The following is an 18,957-nucleotide window of genomic DNA, read 5'->3' on the forward strand; positions in this document are numbered from 1 at the left end:
AGAGAAGAGAATGTCTGAACACTTTTGCACATTCATACACACTCAAATTTGCCCTGCCTTTTTACTTTTGGCTTTCCGTTTTTGTTTTTCAGGAGCTCCACCCGGACTGTGGTTTGAGCAACCGCGTTCGTATGATGAACCACGTCTGTGATCTCGCAAAAACAAAAAAATTTGAGGAGGTGCGTCTGCTGGTGGTGTGATATTAGTGATGCAGCAGTACATGCAGTCATCTGTGTGTGTTAAAGTGTGTGTATGTGTGTGTGTGTGTTTTTTTTTTTTTTAGCATGCAGTGGAGGCGGTATGGAAAGCCGTGGAGGACATGCTGACTCCAGAGCAGCCACCTGAGGCCAGACATGCTGTCCTGCAGCTGCTCAGGGCCATAATACAGGGACAGGTAGATACACACAACACATCCAGTCCAATCAATGCAAAACGTTTGTATAGCTGCTTTCATTTCTTAAAGTCACATTCACTGTTTATGTGAAGGGCGAGCGGCTCGGCCCTCTGAGAGCCTACTTTTTCAAGGTGATCAGAGACTACCAACCAAGCAACGAGGACCTCTCCGATCGGCTGGAAGTCTTCAAGGCCTTAACCGAGAACGGGAAGGACATCACCTACCTGGAAGAGGACATAGGTAAAACTTGATTTAAGATGATCAGAAAATAACGCAGCACTTGAGATAATTACACAGAGTCATTGTCAGATTTACCAGCAGAATCCTTTTTGGTTATAAATTGAAATTAAAATCTATATTCCAGTGATGTAATACAGATTTAAACAGTTAAACAGTCATTTCTCAGTTGGTTAGTTTCAACTTGTGGCAGATGTTGCTCTTTGTAGATTGACTTTGTGTTGACAGCAGCTAATTGAACAGTTTGTTTCTTACAAGTGCATCTGCTGTTTGGTTACAGATCATTTAATTGATTGGTAACATTTGTTTCCCTGCTCTCTCTGTTTTCTCCCCCAGCGCGTTTCGTCCTCCTGTGGATGGACATAGGTCTCACCTCAGACTTTCTCCACGTTCTCGTAAATCTGGTGAAGTTCAACAGCTGCTACCTGGACCAGAATGTTTCCATCATGGTCCAGTAAGTCAGTCAGACAGACACATGTTTGTATTTCTCTTATTCATGAAGTGCATTTTTTTTTTTTTGCTTGTTCTGATTTTGGGGGCTTTTCTGCAGGAAAATCTGTCTCCTGTGCAATAGAACAACATCTTCAACAGATATCGAGGTGGGTATTTGTTTATACTTCATTTTACATAAAGAACAATTTATTAATAAGATTTAGTTTCCTATGTGAAGCCTGAAGATACTGTGTTTTAAAGTGATTAACATGATTTGTGTGACAGGTTACATCTGCATAAATATAATAATTAGGAAAACATCAATAATGAGCTGGCACTGTGGTGTAAAATTATTATTTTTTAAATAAATGTAGTTGGTTTTATTCAGCACCAGTGTCAGCTAAAGTTGGACTCCAGTATTTGCTCAGTTTGCTGATACAGTATATTTAGTGTGTGTGTGTGCAGGTGTGTGTGTATGTGTGTGTGATGGTCTCTCCGGTTGTGTTTGATGTTTCCAGGTGGCTCTACAAGTACTGGATGCAGTGGTGTGTTACAACTGCCTGCCCTCAGACTCTCTCACTGTCTTCATCATCACACTCTGTCGTACTGTCAATGTCAAAGAGTTTTGTGAATCCTGCTGGAAGGTAAGAGAGCGTACACACACACACACACACACACACATACACACACACCTTTTCCTTTTATGTGAAGGCTTTGATTTAAAGGGGCATAATTCATAACCGCCTCCTCTGATCTTCTCTCCTCTGTTGTGCCGCTCTCTGCTTTTCCAGTTGATGAGGAAGGTGTTAGGGACTCACCTCGGCCACAGTGCTATTTACACCATGTGCCGCATAATGGAGGAGAGGTATCACCCGTGAATTAAACAGTTTAAGCATATTTCTGGCCTTGCAGTACATCACTCAGCGTATATTATTGTGGAGAGGGTGTGTTTCTCCTGTTTATGTGTGTCTGTCTAACCGCCAGGGTGTACATGGAGGATGCTCCGTTGTTGAGAGGAGCAGTATTCTTCGTTGGAATGGCGCTGTGGGGCGCACACAGACTCCCTGCCCTCAAAAACACACCCACACTTGTTCTGCCATCTTTCTACAAGGTAACACACGCATGCAGTCTTGTTCTGATATTAAAATTTAATACCTAATTTAGGTATAGTAGCAAAAATAATATCAGTATTAGATTTGATCTTATTATGGAAATGATATTACAACAGAACTAAGGCATACTTTGGGGGGGAAAAAGGTCCTGCTAACACTTTATTTTTTTTAATTAGTTTTTTAGAGTAATTTGCAGGTATTATCAGGACATTTTACAGAAAGGGGGGTGTAATTTGGTACAAATGATAAGAAAAAGCAAATGGTAAGTGCCCACTCATTACATTTTGGTTCATATGTAGATGATAATTTGCAAAAATTCTTAAATTAACAATTCTTTAACAGAAAATACTTAGTTTTATGTGAGTAGTTTTGTGTCGAACTACATATTAAGATATTAGGTTGTTTCTTAGAAACTCTATAATGAGAGTATTTAAGGAGTTGTTATATTAAAAACTCTATAATAAGAGTATTTCCCATATACTACCATATTACTTAACCCTTTCAAAGAAATGTCTTAAGGATGAACAGTTATGCAGTAGCTACGTTTAGGAAATTGAAAAAAAAAATCCTGGAAATTTGTAGGAAAGTGAGGAATCAGTCGTCTCTTTCTGTCCAAACATGTCTCTGTCACTTTTCACTATGACACACGTGTATTTACATGAATGCCACGGTGTCGAGCACACAGCAAGTGTGTGGCACAGGCTGGATCCACCCTTACTCAAAATATTATTATATCAAGCATTATGCAGTGTTACTATATCAGTTGTTGCACCTTCCTTAGATGTAAGGATCCACAAGAGCATTGACTGACTAACAATGTGTGAATGATACATGAGAAATGTCTAAATAGAAACCAGCTTGAAAGAATAAAACTGTACTCGAATCCTGTAAACACAGTTAATCAGTCGTGATCACTGTCGTCGTTTGTTCTCTTCCACTCAGGCGATGTCGTGTGCCAATGAAGTGGTGTCCTATGAAATCGTCCTCTCCATCACCAGACTGATCAAGAAGTACGGCAAGGAGCTGCAGGTCGTCACCTGGGACATCCTGCTGGGCATCATAGAGCGACTGCTGCAGCAGATCCAGGTACCAACACATGCATCCAAACAAACAAACAGTACGTGTTCAGACTCAGAATAAAATATCAGTTCTTATTTGAACAAGTGGCTTGTCTCGTCTGTCTTCACAGACAATAGGCAGTGCGGAGCTGAAGGCCATCGTCTATGAGCTGTTGACAACAGTAGAGGAGCTGTATGAGCAGAACGGTTACCATGGTTCCACAGAGAAGTTCTTCAGTCTGGTGGAGAAATGTGCTGACAAGAGACCTGTTAGTTCTTTTTTGAGTTTCCATCTCTCTGTGATACTTTGCCTCGTCGTCTCGCACACTGCAGCTTCTAATCTCGCTCTTGTTTGTGGGTGCTTGTATGGGACAGGATGCGTCGGTGCTGACCCTCATCTCGTACAGGGCCCAGTCCATCCAGCCTGCCAAAGACGGCTGGATTCAGAGCCTTCACCGCCTCATGGAGAAATTCTTCAGGTAGGATGCACACGCAAGGACCATGGTGATGATATCTCACCTCTCAGTGACAGGTTTCAGTGTTCTTTGTGTCAGTCTGTTTTTAATTATCACCTCAATCCCTGTCTTGTCCCATCTGTGCTGGGTTGTAATGTTTCCTGTTCCTCTCTGTTATCTCACCGTCTCCCTGAAAGGAACGAGACTCGCAGTGTGATAAGGATCAAAGTGCTTCATATCCTGTCCTTCGTTCTCAGTACCAACCGACAGCTCTACGAGGTCTGTATGCTTATACACACAAGCCATGGCTCCACACAGGCCGCTCCAGTCTCTGTCTCTAAAACATTGATTGATGCGCTGTGTTTGAAATTTGTTTTGACGTAGTTGTCTCGGATGTATAGATCATTAAATTTCAACTAAATAAAACTCTTTGTCTCGTCTTTTCCGTCCAACTGTTTCAGGATGAGCTGATTGAAATGGTGGTGATCCCCCAGCTCAGCGGGATAGCTGAAGACCGGGACCTGGCTGTCAGAAAACAGGCCACCCAGCTACTGGTGGACCTTGCTGAGGGCTGCAACACACATCACTTCACCAGCCTACTGGACATCATTGAGCGGGTACGCACACACACACACACACACATCTACCCTCACTGTGTCCTTTAGTTTTTGTCTGTTATAGCCATAATGAGATAATTTCTCTCACCAGGTGGCCAGCCGCTCTCTGGTGTGTTCAGGGCCCCTGGAGGTTTCTGAGAGGGACCCCACAGCAGAGTCTCCTATGGAGGATGTCAGGACTGCTATACTGGGACTACTGGAAATCCTTCAGGTACACATACAAGTAGATATTGAGCCTGGATTCACAAAAACAACATTAAAATTAACATTAAGAGGTAATTTCAGAGAGAAATGACATGGTTTGTTGAAAAAATATGAATTTGATCTTTTTACTATTTTCCAAACTTGCTTTGTTTTCATACTTCTACAAACATCTCAAACTAAAAATGTATTTTCAGTGATTTAAAAAAACAAACAAACAGGATATAATTTTTGCTGATTTGATTATCTACATTCAGTTTAACTTCCCTCCATGATCCAAATGTAGCCAAAAGGTTCACCCACCAACAAATTTCAGAACACAGGACTGGAGCCTGCTGTCACCCCCAAAATGATTGACAGGTCTTTTAAAACACAGATCAACAATAAACAGCAAGTAAATACAAACTACAAGTTAATTGATTTTTCCTGGCGCTGTTTACATAAGTAATGTGTTAAATCAAAGCAGGAATCTAATAACATGAGGTTTTGAGTTATGAAAAATAGCAATAAAAACCAATCTAATGATGTATTTGTGAATTTAGCAGAAATACAAGACCTGTTTGATGATAAATCCATCTTTTTTTCCTCCTGACAGAGCAAGCTCTACAGCCTACCAGCCAGCCATGCCAGTCGTGTTTATGAGTTGCTTATCAGCCACCTGCAGCTGCACTACAAGAACAAGTACTGCTCAGCTATCGCCTCCAGTATTAGACTGCAGGTAGGGGTGATTCGTTATTTCTATATCTCTTACTGCATCTGTAATGCACTTGCCTGTTAACTTCTTTTCCTTTGAACTTTCTCCTTCTCTTTCAGGTGTTTGACTTCTTCCTGATGATGCGAGCAGACTCTCTTCACCGTCTCGGGGTGCCCAACAAAGACGGGGCCATGAGGTTTAGCCCTTACTGCTACTGTGACACAGGGTGAGGCTGCACACGCACCATTTTTGACACAGCTCTCATCTGTTTCCTTATTAGAATCCAGTCAATTTAATCATAAGAAAACTGTTAATTGTGTCTTTTATTGTTTCAGGGACCCAGAGAAGCGAGTCAGTGAGAAGAAGCCAACAGGTTCAACATCTCCTCCTGCTGGCAGCCCCGCTCCACCTGCCGCTCCTCCCCCCTCTACACGCTCAGCCTACCTGCCCTACTCACCTGCCTTCAGTGTTCTCCTGCAGTGCCTCAAGATGGTACACACACACACACACACACACATAAAAATATGATTGTATCCAACTCACAGACGAGATAAGTGGCATGCACGGAGTGACAGCATCTGCATCGAAATAGTGTCTGCTATTTCTTGAGGAGTAAATAACTGAGTATAGCTAATGCTCCAGTGCTCATGTGTAGCAAATAGCTTTTGCACAGCACACGTACTCCTGCAACAGCTGATTACAGTGATGTCCCTGCTGTCTTTAAAGATGTCTGTCATGCACCCACAGCGTTCAGTAAGTGATGTGTTTTTCTCTGGCAGGAGACAGATTGGAAGGTGCTGAAGCTGGTTCTCGACAAGCTGCCGTGGATGCTGCAGTACAAAGTGCTGCTGCTCACCTCACCATGCAGCTTGGATCAGCTCTGTTCAACACTCTGCTGCATGGTAGTGCATATATATATAAATATACATACACATGCAAACTAATTAACTATGTGTACAATACGTTCAAATTCACTTCTTTACATACCACCAAATGTCACTCAGTGTTGCCAATTTCTTCGTCTGTGTGTAGGTGACGGATCGGCTGATCTCAGAGCGCTTGAAGAAGACCCCAGAGGGGTTTTCACGAACTGACGTTCAGCTGGCGGTGGTTCCTGTCCTCACAGCTATCACCTCCTACCACAACTACCTGGAGCAGTCAAGACAGGTACAAACCAGCAGAGAGAAACAGTCGTACCATTTTGGGCATCACCAACAGGTTTCTAGGACGGTCTGTAGCTTGTGTTATAGGTTTACTGCTCACAAACATATTTTCCACTCACATGGAGCCAAAAGACCAAATTTGGGCAAGTTTGAGCATCCTATTATGGCTGGTTTTCTGGCCCCAGAACATCTCTGGTCCTGTATGTCACACTCTCCTCACATACATGGAGTCACATCCACACAAACAGCCTTTACAACTTTTAATCACATTATTTTATTTCCTCTCCCCTCTACAGAGAGAGCTGGTTCAGTGCCTCGAGACTGGTCTCATTTACCGCTGTGCCAAGCAGTGTGTGGTGGCTCTTACAATGTGCACAGTGGAGATGCCTGACATCATGATCAAGCTCCTTCCCGCTCTTATTGTCAAGCTCACCCACATCTCTGCAACTGTTGCCATGGCATCTCCGATGCTTGAATTCCTCTCAAGTGAGTCCCAAAAGCTCTTCTAAGAAGTTCTTTAGTTCTTCTCTTATTTATTTATTTATTTTTTAAACCATTGTTGAATCTTCAAGGTCAGTCAGTTTTGTCAAAGTTTTCTGTCATAGTGGCAGCACAAACTAATAAAGTGTCTGGCTGTTGTGTTCTTTCTTCTGTTCTGTTTCACAGCTCTGGTGCGTCTGCCCCATTTGTATGCCAACTTTGTAGCTGAGCAGTATGTCAGTGTGTTTGCCATCTCACTACCCTACACTAACCCCTCCAAGTAAGTGCTCATACACACACACAAACACATATATAGTCTCAGATGCACAGACACACTTGGACCTCTTAGCTTCTCTTATTCCCTTCAGGTTCAACCAGTACATCGTGTCCCTGGCCCACCACGTGATTGCCATGTGGTTCATACGCTGCAGACTCCCCTTCCGCAAGGATTTTGTTCAATACATCACAAAGGTGTGTGTCTGTTTGTCCTCTTACCTGTATCGATTTTTATGCCTCTGCGCCTGTGACAGTTGTAGCCAGAGGCATAATGCTTTTGGGTTGTCTTTCTATCTGTCCGTCCCATGATATCTCAGTAACACCTTGAGGGAAGTTCTTCAAATTTGGCACAAATGTCCACTTGGACTCAAGGATGAACTGATTAGAATTTGGTGGTCAAAGGTCAAGGTCACTGTGACCTAACAAAACATGTTTTTGGCCATAACTCAAGAATTTACACACTGATTATGACAAAGTTTCACACAAATGTCTAATAGGATAAGTGATGACATTTTATATTCAAAAGGTCAAAGGTCAACTTCACTGTGACACCATAATGTTCTACAAAAACACTTTGCAGCTGTTATTCAACACCATAACTGCAGACTTCAACTCTTTCAGTTAGTTGAAATTTTAATCAACAGTACTGTAAATCAAAAAAAAAAAATACAGCCTGCCTCCAATATTACAACAAACAAGAGGGGTAAACCAAAATACATCTGTAAATACAAATAAAACATAAATACAGAGAAAAAGAGAAAAGAACCAATAATACTTAGAGAAAGAACAAAAGCATAACTCCCACTTTGAAATCAATGTTCTTTCATCCTTTTACATTTATAAAAGAAAACGCTCCAGCTGCTCTATTACATTGTGAATTCTTTTGTATGTGGCAACCTTTCCTACTCTGTCACTGAAAAGGAGTTTCAGTGCCTGAGAATAATTTGCCGTCTGATCATCATCAGATAATACCTTTGACATTTTGGAAGATGTTCTTACTCGCTTTCTCTCTAAGAGTTAGATGAGAAGACAATTTAGCATATCATTAAGATTGGAAGCAGGGAGACACTGAATGGCATGTTGTTGTTTTTACACTTTAATTATTGTACCGATTTAAACAAAAGAGGTATAATGTGTTAATTAGTGAGCTGTAGGGGTGATGACAGGTGGATTTACCATTGGACAGAGCTAGCTGTTTCCCCGTTTCCAGTTTTCATGCTAAGTTAAGTTAGCCATCTCCTCTCTGTAGCTTGATATTTAACTAACAGACATAAGAGTGGTATCCATCTTCTCTGGTAACTCCTGGCAAGAAGCAAATTGGTGTATTTCCCAAAACTATTCCTTTAAATTCTCTATAACCAAAGCAGTAACAATTAAAATGATTTAATTGCATGAGCTCTTTAAATCTGAGAGATTTTCTGCAGACGCTGTATTTACTTCTAATTACATTTCAGTTCTTCGTTTCTATGCTTTTACATTCACGCTTTTGTCTCTTTCTCCAGGGTTTGCGTTCCAACGCCCTGCTGCCATTTGATGACGGTCACGAGCAAAGTTCATTTCGTGCCCGAAGCACCAGCCTCAATGAAAGGCCCAAGAGGTAAAGCATACGCACACACACACACACACACACACACTCTCACACACACACACACACACAGCAGCAGCAGCAAGCGCTGACGTACCAATGCAACAGCACCACACACTGTCCATGCGGCAATTGTTGTGTAAGAGGGTTGGAGTTGCCAAGGTAACAGGGGACTCAGCATGACTGGTATTGTGGCGTGATGGCTGCAGTGACTTCTCTCAGGTTGCCATGGTGATCATTTTATTTATTGTTTATGCTTTTTTACATTTTGAAATTTGTTCCTTCTCTTTTTTTTTTATTCAAATCCCCTTCTCCTCATGTTAATGACAGGGGTGGACAAAATAACATGAACACCTGTATAATATAACGTTATCTGACGTAACAGCCCTGCAGTTAATTCTAACTTTGTAGAGTTTATAATGTAAAGTTGGCCTCCTGTCAGAGATGTTGATTCAACTACTGATTACTGAGGCTGAACTATGTTTTTGTTTTTGGATTGCGTTGTCTTATCCAGGCGTTTGTTTTACTGTGTCCACCACCTGTAGCTTATACAAGCACATACACAGTGGTGGCATGTTGAAAGACCTGCTTTCACATCTCGCCATCTGACTGTTGTTTATAACCATAATAAATGCAGCCTTCACATGTGCAAATACACGATGTCTTTTCACACAGAGGTGTAAGGAAGCTTTTCTCAGCAAGGCGCCATTCTCATCTGTACATGGTGTAAATGTTTGTCGGTTGTCGTGTCTTAATCTTCCCTAACGTCATACGATTAAAAAACATTTGAAGTACCTCATTAAAACACCGTACAGGCGACCTCAGAGAGATGGAGAGGACTGAGCAGATGTTAAAACAGCTGAGAATCACTAAATAAACTGGGCTATGCCTCAACTTACCAGATGTTGGCTGTGATGCGCAGTTTTGCTGCCAACTGAAAAGGGGACGAAGAAGATATTTAGTCACTCTCCCATTGTTCCGTTGTTTTAGCGTAGGCAGAGATCTTTATGAAAATTGCCTGGAAACACCAGTGTGGATTCAAACTGTTTTAAAAATGAGATGGTTTGGTGTTGATGTAGTCTTAATCTCCAACTAGTTCAACCAATATTTCCACTGCATATTTTCAAGACCCAAAACGGCTATTAAAAAGTCACTAATATTGTTTGAGAGCAAGCAGAACTCTCTAGATGAATCGATTACACTTCCTCCCCATGTGTCTCATTATTTTCTCGGCTTTTTTGCTCTCAGATTAATTGTAGCTCTTTTATTAAACCTCCTCCTCCTCCTCCATTGTGCCCCCCCTCTCGCCCCCACTCCAAAGTCCTGGCAAACTTGCTTGGGCCTCCACACTTCAAAAAAATCTCATAACATCCTTGCTGCCCCAGAAATAACACAGCGCCTCTGCTAACATCAGTTTCCACTGATGCTCCATTTCAGCCACTTTCAGTGTTCCATATCGTGTCATCAATCATCCAGTGATCTGTCTGTGTGCTGCTCATTGCCCGCTGTGGTGTTGGAGTGCCGCATGTCAGATCTCACATGGATCACTTCAAGTTGATATTTATGACCAAATGCTTTTTTTTTTTTTTTTTAGCCTTTGGTCTTCTTCTTTTCTACAATATTTCTTTGTTTGAGGATATGATGAAGTTATGAAAGGTTTAATTTCGGTGCTTCCAAAAGCCTCATTTACCATTTATGTCTATTGAACTACAAGTAAGTGCAACACTTTTGAGTTTTGTTAAGCCCTTCATTGGCTCCTTCTGAATATTTAGTCCAGACTTGCTGTGCTCCAACCCTCAGGTTTAACCCAGCATTTCATTTTCAGTTGGATGTGATCTTTTTTTTTTTTTTTTCTTGTGTTGACGCTTCCATTTGATCAGGCCTGTGCTGAGTCCATCTCTACTATTTTACTTCTCCTGTACTAGTCCTTGGCTTCACTATGTACCTGCTGTGTGAAATAATGTTTATTTTGTTGCTCTCCTGAATACTTTGTGTGTGTATTTTCTTTTCTGAATAGCAGAAGCTGTTTTACCCTCTGCTGTAGCTTGTCTGTTTTTCTTTTAGTTGATGTTCCTCTTTTTTTTTTTTTTTTTTTTAAATCCTCTTTTCTTACTCCGCTCTCCTGTAATCTGATTCATAGTGTCCTCTGCTGTTAATTTTCACCTTGTTTTGTTTTTCTTTCAATTCTTCATTTGACCCCCTACCCCTGCCGCCTCCGGTTGGGTGCTGCATTGTGGTTGTGGTTTTGGGGGGTGGTCGTGTCATCCTGGATCCTTCCTACATTGCTCCTGGCCCCTCCCTTCTCCTGTGACCTCTGCCCTTTGACCTCTGTGCCCTGTTCTCTGTACCCCCCCCCCCCCCGCCCCCTCTTCATGGCGTGTGCCGCTTGGTCACCTGCTCATGTTGCTCTGGTGCGACATTCCTGCTGTCCTCCTGTCCTGGTATACCTCAACACACCACATTCCCCAACCTACACTCCCAAACCAACGCCACCCTCACGACGACTCACCCCCTTACTACCCACCGCCACTGTAACCTCGACCCGGGCCCGTTCCCCTCGCCCTTCGTCATGGTGCTCATCGCAATCCAGTCTACGAGCGGCAAAAGTGGCGAAGGCGGCAGCAGCGGTAGCCAATAGCAGCAGCTCTCCAGTTAAAGAGCTGAGGGACCTGTCAGCCATGGACGCTTTCCGCTCCCGCAGCATCAGTGTCTCCGAACATGCGGTCCGCAGGTTAGAAATGAGCCTTCTGGGTAACCAAACAAAAAACAACAACAATCTAAACACTACTTTGGTTGCTTCCTCCATGGGATGGGTGATGGGGTGTAGGGTCATTGTCATGTGGGGCCGTTGGGCGGGCGTAGGGTGGTTTGATGCCAGGGTCACCTGGAGCGGGTGGTGCATGCTGGAGGAAGGTTTGTGTGTTGATTTTTTTTTTTTTTTTTTTTTGTTTAGTTTTGGGCTGCGATCATACACGTGCTGTTTTTTTAGATTTTGTTCTTATGATTTGCTTTTGCATGCTGTGTTTACAAGACGACATCAGAAAACATCTCGATCCATGTTGATGTTTCTCTGCTTGATTTTGCTCTAACACAGATTTTGCTTTTATTTTCATTTCATTTCAATTTTTTCTTTGACTTTATGTTCGGTTCTGTTTGTTTTTGTTTTGCTGGGTGTTATGCTGACTGGTTTTGATTGGCCTTAACAACAAATGAATGGCAGGAGTAACTGGTGAAAAGCATGCGTATCTAAAGGGAGGGGATCTTATCCTGATTGACAACAAGTGCAACACAACTCCCCACCGCCCCCCTTTTCCTGGTGGGAGGGCACCTCTACTTTCTCGACCAGTGATGGGGACAACAGCAACACAACCGCTTTGTTTGCCTGCTTGACATATTCTTGTTTTTATTTTTGCTTCACTCACAAACATACACTGTGCTGCTATGACCATGGCAATCTCTTAATGGGATTTTAGGACTAGCTGGGCTGATGTGAATTTTGACTCAGTTTGATTACAGACTAAAATAATTATCTCCACATAAACACACACACACACTGCCTTACTTATCTACATACCTCTATGCTTATTTCTGCTTGGCTGACCCGCTCAAGTGACTGACAGATGTATGATCTAACATTGCAGTTGTCAGATGTGCTCTCTATTGAATATGTCATACTACTCATGCTCAACAGGTGGCAGTAAAAGTCTAGTACTTGTGACATAATGTAATGGTTGAATACAACTATATATTGAATTAATTGCACAGTGAACTTTATGAGGCCAAACAACTGCAGTGTAGATCTGTTTAACTTGCTTCAACCGCTTAATGGCTGCAAATCTACTATTTCCTCAACAGTTGGTTTTGTATCTTTTGAATGTTAACGTCTGAGTGTCAAGTTAGATCGAAGCCTGCCTCCTGGTGGACACTCTCAGACAACATGACCATTGTTAAAGCTTACAGACTTTACAGTGACATATATTCTTAAATTAATTTCTATGTGATTTTGAGAAATGAGCCCAAACGCCTAAGTTTTAGTATTGGGCTTCTTGTTTGGCTAAACCCGTGTTGTGCTGATCATACATCATCACTGACAGTTGTAATAGCGTGAAAAAAAAGCAAAAAAAAAAGCAAAACGTCTTGCTTGAATTCTTACAAATGCAATTAAATTCCGCTTTGGTTCGGCTTGTGTGAAAGCTATGGAATATATAATATAGTAAGTAGTTAGTATAATGGGTTGTGATGTGATAAATGATATCAGGAAGTAGTGGACAGTGTTTGATGGCCATGTTGTTTGGAGTGCGTGTCCACTAGACATTGAAGTGAAAAATAATCACTGTCAGTAGAAGAATGGTGAGTATAAAAATGTGTTGAATAGTCTTTTAACATGCTGGGACTTGGTCTGAGCAAAAGATCTCTGCTTGTTCTAAATAATTTGCACAACTGTATCAAAGATATATCCTTAAACCTCTCATATTTTAGTCCTTTGCTGACTGTATATGTAGATTTCCACAATTAAAACATTTAATTTGCGTTTGTGAGCAATCCTGAATTGGATCTTATTAGTTTAATTTTTGTTTATAGATGTGATAAACCTTGACAATATCTTCAGTTGAGATGCATTCTTGTCAGACAGCTCTCCCACATCAGTAGTTTGTATTGAGCCATGATAGTGTCTTGTATAAATTGTTAAATCTACCAACAACAGATCTCTCTGTATCAGAATCATTTGTTTTAATATTTGTTTCTTGATATCACTTTCCCTTGTTTTTCTTTGTATTACTCTCTCAGGACGAGACATGAAAACAGTCTGCCTGCCTTGAATACTTCCCACTGTGAAGAAATGAGATGTCTCAGTCAGGCTCAGTCATCCTGAGAGTGTTGTTGTAAATTGCTCATTTTAAGTGTGTTTATTTCAGCCCTGAGCAGCGAGCCAGCGTGGCCTTCAAGCGTGTTGTCCGAGGGTGGCAGAATTCACTCCAGTGTCTCTCCAGCCCTGACTGAGGCTAATGTTAACATCTGTAAATGTGCTTTTAACCTGATTCGCCTGTAGAGCATAGAGTAATGGTAGTTGTGGATACAGAGAGGTGCTGCTCACTCTACAGTGAATACTAATAAAGAGATTTGGCTTCAGCTGAGTCGCATTCAGCTTCTACCTGCTGGGTTTTCTGCAGTCCTGTGGCCCCCAGAGCATCAAATCATGTTACACCGTAGAGCCCCTCAGCCTCCTACACAGAGCTTATTTACATGTAGGCAGCAGGTGATTTGTTAATTTTTAACAGGAGGGATAGCCCAATTGGAGGATTAGGGTTAGCAGGACTGCAGGATTATCATATAAACATAGCTTAATTCTTGATATTATAATTGGGATTATAATTTTGATTTTATAAGACTGCTATAATGCTAAATACTTATTTTGTGTAGGTCTATGCTTTTACTGGACGTGTGGGCATTAAACATTTTAACAGTTTTGACGGTATAAACTTAACCATTATTTGACGCTACTTTATAGAGTATAGAGGCCACAATATTGAATAGAATTTAGTATTTATAGTGTATAATTAAGAGAATATTATAGATCCAGTTGAAACTGACAGAAGGGCGAGACTGAGAGAAAAAGGCATCTACTACTTCAGCACCATGGACAGCGCCATGGTTTCATCAATACACAGCACAGTTAGGCTACTGATATTTCAGAGCCACGGTCAAGGCCATAGATTCTAACTTGCACAAACCTCAGTCAGATAAAGGATCATATCAGTCAGTCAGACAGACTAGACTAACATTTTCAACTAAACAACCCCTCTGCCCCTGCACTCTCTCTGCTACTAGGGGATGGAGAGGGGGGATGGCAGGTTAACAAGGGGGATGCATTTTGGTCATTTTGCTTACAAGGGGGACGGCATCCCCCCTCATCCTCCCTCAGATTGCCTACTGCACGTAGGGAAATAAGCAGTGTGGTATCACAGCCTATGAGGCCACTCATACCATGTCCCAGCGTGTGTCTGTGTTTGTTGTGTGCTTGAGAAAATTGAATTATCAGTTTTTGAGCTTGTTTATATACACGTGTGGATGCATGTTTGTATATAAATGCATGTGATGTAGGCAGAAATATGAACATTGGTGTGTTTATGTGATATATTTTTTTTTCTGCGTTTCTCTCTGTATCTATATATCAGAGCTTGCATGTCTCTGTGTGCACTCATCACATGTTAAAATACATCTGGAGCCTGCGTGCCTTCCTCTCGCTCCTCTTCCCCTCTTACTGTTATTTAACCTTCTCTGTTTCCTCCTGTAGGATGCACACCTCAACCACTACCTGCAGCCTGGGCTCCGCTGATGAAAACGCAGTGACTCAGGCAGACGAGGGGCTTAAGACCGTCCACCTGGAGCTCACTGAGACCTGTCTAGACATGATGGCACGATATGTGTTTTCCAACTTCTCAGCGCTGCCCAAGAGGTTGACAAGCACTTGTTTTTTTGTTTTTTTTATCTCGTGTGTGTGCTTGTGTGGTATTTGGTATTTGATGATGGAAATGTTTTGTTAGAAGAATTGAGAAAGGGTGTAGCAGTCATGATTTCGACCTCTGATTGTCCTCTCAGGTCTCCCATCGCAGAGTTCCTGTTGGCAGGAGGTCGCAGTATGACCTGGCTGGTGGGCAACAAGCTAGTGACCATAACGACCAGCGGAGGGGTCAGAACGCAAGCGCTGCTGGGCCTGGACATGGCTGAACGGCTGGGAGGAGGAGGGGAAATGACGAGGTGATGCACGCTCACACACAGAACATGAATCCAAAAAAACCTCAGATTTTTACTTGTTTTTCATCGTGTACCTTTCCTGTCCCCACAGGTCAGATCCATCACTACACACACGAATAACCAAAGAGGCTCCAGCTAAATTGGAGTCACAGTCAAGTCAGCAGCACAACAGAGCCACACGCATACGGGTCCGCTCCATGTCAGGTAATAAATATTCAAACATTCTTTGCCTCAGGACTTACACATCCCATGATACACCAGCCTCTCTCCCTCATTATTGTAGACAAATGATATGGTTTTGGTATAAGAGGAAACTTTCTAATGTTGGTGGGATAAAACTTACATACCTTCCTAGTATAATAATTATGACCAAAAAGAACCACAGTTTGGCGGCAGTACTATTTTCCAAAATCCATTTTTGAAGCAGCCTTTGAGGAGAAGGTACAATGAATTGTGCAGTCTTGCTGTCTTGAACCGAGAAATAATCAAGCTGCTTTCATCCTCCGCAGATTTGCAGCCATTCTCTTATCTCGCTGCAGTCCTGTTTAAATAGGCGTGAAACATATTATGTAAATTTTCGATTAGTGGCATTATTTATCCTTATTCTAGTACATTCAGAGCAAAATAGGATGCAAAATTATGCTTCTTTGCTGTGATCCTCCTCACATTAATGTTTTCTGTACTCTACGCTCTGTGTTTGTGGATCTGCATGACATAAGCTACCATAACGAGGCGACGCTGCCTGTATGTTATGCAAGTGTGTATTTTAATGATGTCATTCTTTTTGACTTTGTCAGTCTACCTAAATCGCCTGTTTTTCTCCTGCATAGTACATCGCATGTTAGGAGTGAAGTGTTTGATGTTATATTTTGTGATTTATTTATTAAATATTATCTAAATTTCATCAGATGAGTCATAAAAGAGCCGGCTGATTCAACCTACCATTGAATATAATGTGAGCGATGTCAGGAGAAGAATCTGGCACGTAATGATAACGATGACCTTCCTCTTTCTGTCTTACTTCATATTCCAGGTGGTCATGCTCTACGTGCCGGTCCTGCCCAGAGTCTCAGCCCACTAGTTTCCCCCTCTGAGGGTGAGTTAGCTGCTCCACTCTCTCCTTCCTCTGGTCCCACCCTGGATGGCCTGGGTCCTCCCTCCTCCACCTCCGCCACCCCGTCTGCTCCCCCGCCTCTCAAAGACAACCCCAGCCTGGCTGAGTTTGTCCCCATGCTCACTCAGGGCTGGGCGGAGATCTTCATTCGAAGACCGTCTGGTATGCACACCACACGCAACACAACAAGCAGATGAATACCAAGTCCATACAGGTTTTTATTTTGTCATTCATCCAAGAAATAGCTGTGTGTTTGATGCCTCTCTGGTTTGGTTGACACAAGACCATACCAGTGAACTACAAATGAATTATTAGTAACAATACAACAGACCATTTTCTGAAGCATACCATATGCTGTTATATTGATTTTGTGCCTCTCAGTCAAGTTTCTAAGATGTTCCTATGAACTTTCACAGGAACTTTCATCTTGCACCTGGAGAATATTAATCGATCAGAGATGGAGATTTTTTTTTAGACGAAATGTTTAGATTCAAGAGCATCCTGATAGATTTGATCCTTTTTGTAGTTGCTGTATTTTGAAATCAATAAAACAGCCAATTTCATAATGAATGTAGTGTTTTTCAGCAGAGGAATCACAAACGTTGGATGTCTGTCTTGCTTGAAGACACCAGCAAAGGAAGATTTGCCAATGTTGAACCACAAAAATATTATGACAACATTTTTTTTTTTGGCAAAAGGCAACTTGATGCTCACTGTGGTGAATCTCCCACCTCAAGCATGTTTCATGTCTTTGCAATTTGGTTTTTTAAACCATAGTGAACTAATGAGAGGTTGCCTGGAGGAAACTCTAAAAACCTACAATATGCTTTGGTAAATGTTGTAAATGTTTTTCTTGTAGTTAATGGACAGAGCCCTGGTATGGTCTATTTACAGCCAATCAGCAGTCTAAAGTGTGCATCTAATTCTTGTGCCTGTCTCTTTCTCTCTCTGTTTAACAGGCAACACCAGCTGGCTGATGTGTTTGGAGAACCCACCCAGTCCCTTCTCCTCCGAGCTTGGCAATATGCCGCTGCAGGAGCTCTCCAGTGTCCTCATGGCGATGGAGGGAGTGAAGGAGCCTCCTGCCCAGACAGCCAGCGCCCCCGCCAGCACTGCTGCCCCTGCACCAGCCCCGGTCTCCGAGCCCTTAACCCAAACACACAGCAGTGTCGGAGGGAAGACGCACCTGATCCAGCGCTCTAACACTGGTGAGTAACAGTCTGACAAGTCTGAGGAGAAAGTTAGAAAGATCAGAAAGGGTTCATTTAGAAGATCATAAAAAAAAGCCATCATGTTTTTAGTAAAATGAATACACACCACATCTAGAATAGCTACAGATACATAACAGAAAATCATAATGGAATAATATAATCAGATGTTACGCACGACTGCATCCCTTGTGTCCGCCTCACTGCCTGTACTTGGTCTCCTTTAATGGACTGAGATAAATGCTGATCTTCCCTGACAAATTGCCTGTGAACACTTTATTTGAACCTGAAGGTGATCAATAGGCCAGCTCGGATTTGTTCAGGTCATTGATCATTAAAGATCACTGCTTTGGCATGCTCTTGTTTTATGAGTCAGATGTCTTTTTTTTTTTTTTGCAGAAGCCAGTGATGTCTTGAGCTTTGTGTTCATTTTCTCTCTTGCTCTGGGACTCGACTGTCTCCAGTTATTCATCTCCACGTTTCTCTTTATTTACCACCAACTCATCTTTTTCCTTCAATCTTCTTGTCAACTTTTTTTTTTTTTTCATTGCTTTTGAGATTTTTTTTTTCCCCTTGTTCTGATTGCTTTGTTTTCATGTTTTTTCATCCTCACCACCATGCTGGTTTGTGATTGGCTGCGGCGTATTATGTGGCGTCATATGCCACCGACCTGTCTGCTGGTGTCCCGCCCTGCAGTGGGCGGCTCTCTCTGGTCTCTGGGTCTGGGCTCTGCCCCCCCAGGCCCTCCAGCCCCTGGCAGGTTGCACAGGAGCATTTCCTGGGCAGGTACCGTCCATCACATGTGTGCCCCCACACCTCCCCCCCTCCTCCTCCAGAAAACTCCTGGTGTAGTGTATTTCTTCTCACTTGTACAATACAGCGGTCTGTCAGCACACACTGAAAGTGATGTTTGATCATCACATGGCTTTCATTGTATCCCTTTTACTAGAAGTTTAAAATGTTGGCAGAGTAAGCCATACTCTTACTTGCTATTTAAAGTATAAGATCAAAATACCTACCAATATATTTTTTCCCAATAAATTCTTTAAAAAAAAATAGTTTGACACTTTGGGAAATCTACTTACTTGCTTTTCTTAGCAGAGTTAGATGAGAGGATCAATGTCTCACTCATATTGTTGTGTTTGGTATGAAGCTACATCTGCAAGGTGGTTAGC

General features: G+C 42.1%; 1 protein-coding gene across 4 annotated transcripts in view; it reads left to right on the forward strand.

Annotated features, from left to right (window-relative positions):
* Positions 1-18,957, forward strand: part of tsc2 (TSC complex subunit 2) — a 30,379-nt gene that overhangs the window by 6,455 nt on the left and 4,967 nt on the right. For 3 of the 4 annotated variants that reach the window (XM_042427637.1, XM_042427644.1, XM_042427629.1), the window contains exons 3-31: positions 93-179; positions 284-394; positions 487-634; positions 968-1,085; positions 1,182-1,230; positions 1,582-1,707; positions 1,855-1,928; positions 2,048-2,174; positions 3,118-3,261; positions 3,365-3,502; positions 3,609-3,712; positions 3,886-3,967; positions 4,150-4,305; positions 4,397-4,516; positions 5,102-5,224; positions 5,320-5,426; positions 5,536-5,692; positions 5,980-6,102; positions 6,233-6,367; positions 6,660-6,849; positions 7,030-7,123; positions 7,212-7,314; positions 8,622-8,716; positions 11,295-11,435; positions 15,000-15,161; positions 15,305-15,463; positions 15,552-15,664; positions 16,494-16,736; positions 17,534-17,782. In XM_042427637.1, coding sequence (XP_042283571.1) covers positions 93-179; positions 284-394; positions 487-634; positions 968-1,085; positions 1,182-1,230; positions 1,582-1,707; positions 1,855-1,928; positions 2,048-2,174; positions 3,118-3,261; positions 3,365-3,502; positions 3,609-3,712; positions 3,886-3,967; positions 4,150-4,305; positions 4,397-4,516; positions 5,102-5,224; positions 5,320-5,426; positions 5,536-5,692; positions 5,980-6,102; positions 6,233-6,367; positions 6,660-6,849; positions 7,030-7,123; positions 7,212-7,314; positions 8,622-8,716; positions 11,295-11,435; positions 15,000-15,161; positions 15,305-15,463; positions 15,552-15,664; positions 16,494-16,736; positions 17,534-17,782 — 3,778 coding nt within the window. The remainder of the gene's footprint in view (positions 1-92; positions 180-283; positions 395-486; positions 635-967; positions 1,086-1,181; positions 1,231-1,581; positions 1,708-1,854; positions 1,929-2,047; positions 2,175-3,117; positions 3,262-3,364; positions 3,503-3,608; positions 3,713-3,885; positions 3,968-4,149; positions 4,306-4,396; positions 4,517-5,101; positions 5,225-5,319; positions 5,427-5,535; positions 5,693-5,979; positions 6,103-6,232; positions 6,368-6,659; positions 6,850-7,029; positions 7,124-7,211; positions 7,315-8,621; positions 8,717-11,294; positions 11,436-14,999; positions 15,162-15,304; positions 15,464-15,551; positions 15,665-16,493; positions 16,737-17,533; positions 17,783-18,957) is intronic. The other variant, XM_042427650.1, reaches the window with a different exon arrangement.

Source organism: Thunnus maccoyii, chromosome 2 (assembly GCF_910596095.1).
Source record: "Thunnus maccoyii chromosome 2, fThuMac1.1, whole genome shotgun sequence".
NCBI lineage: Eukaryota > Metazoa > Chordata > Actinopteri > Scombriformes > Scombridae > Thunnus > Thunnus maccoyii.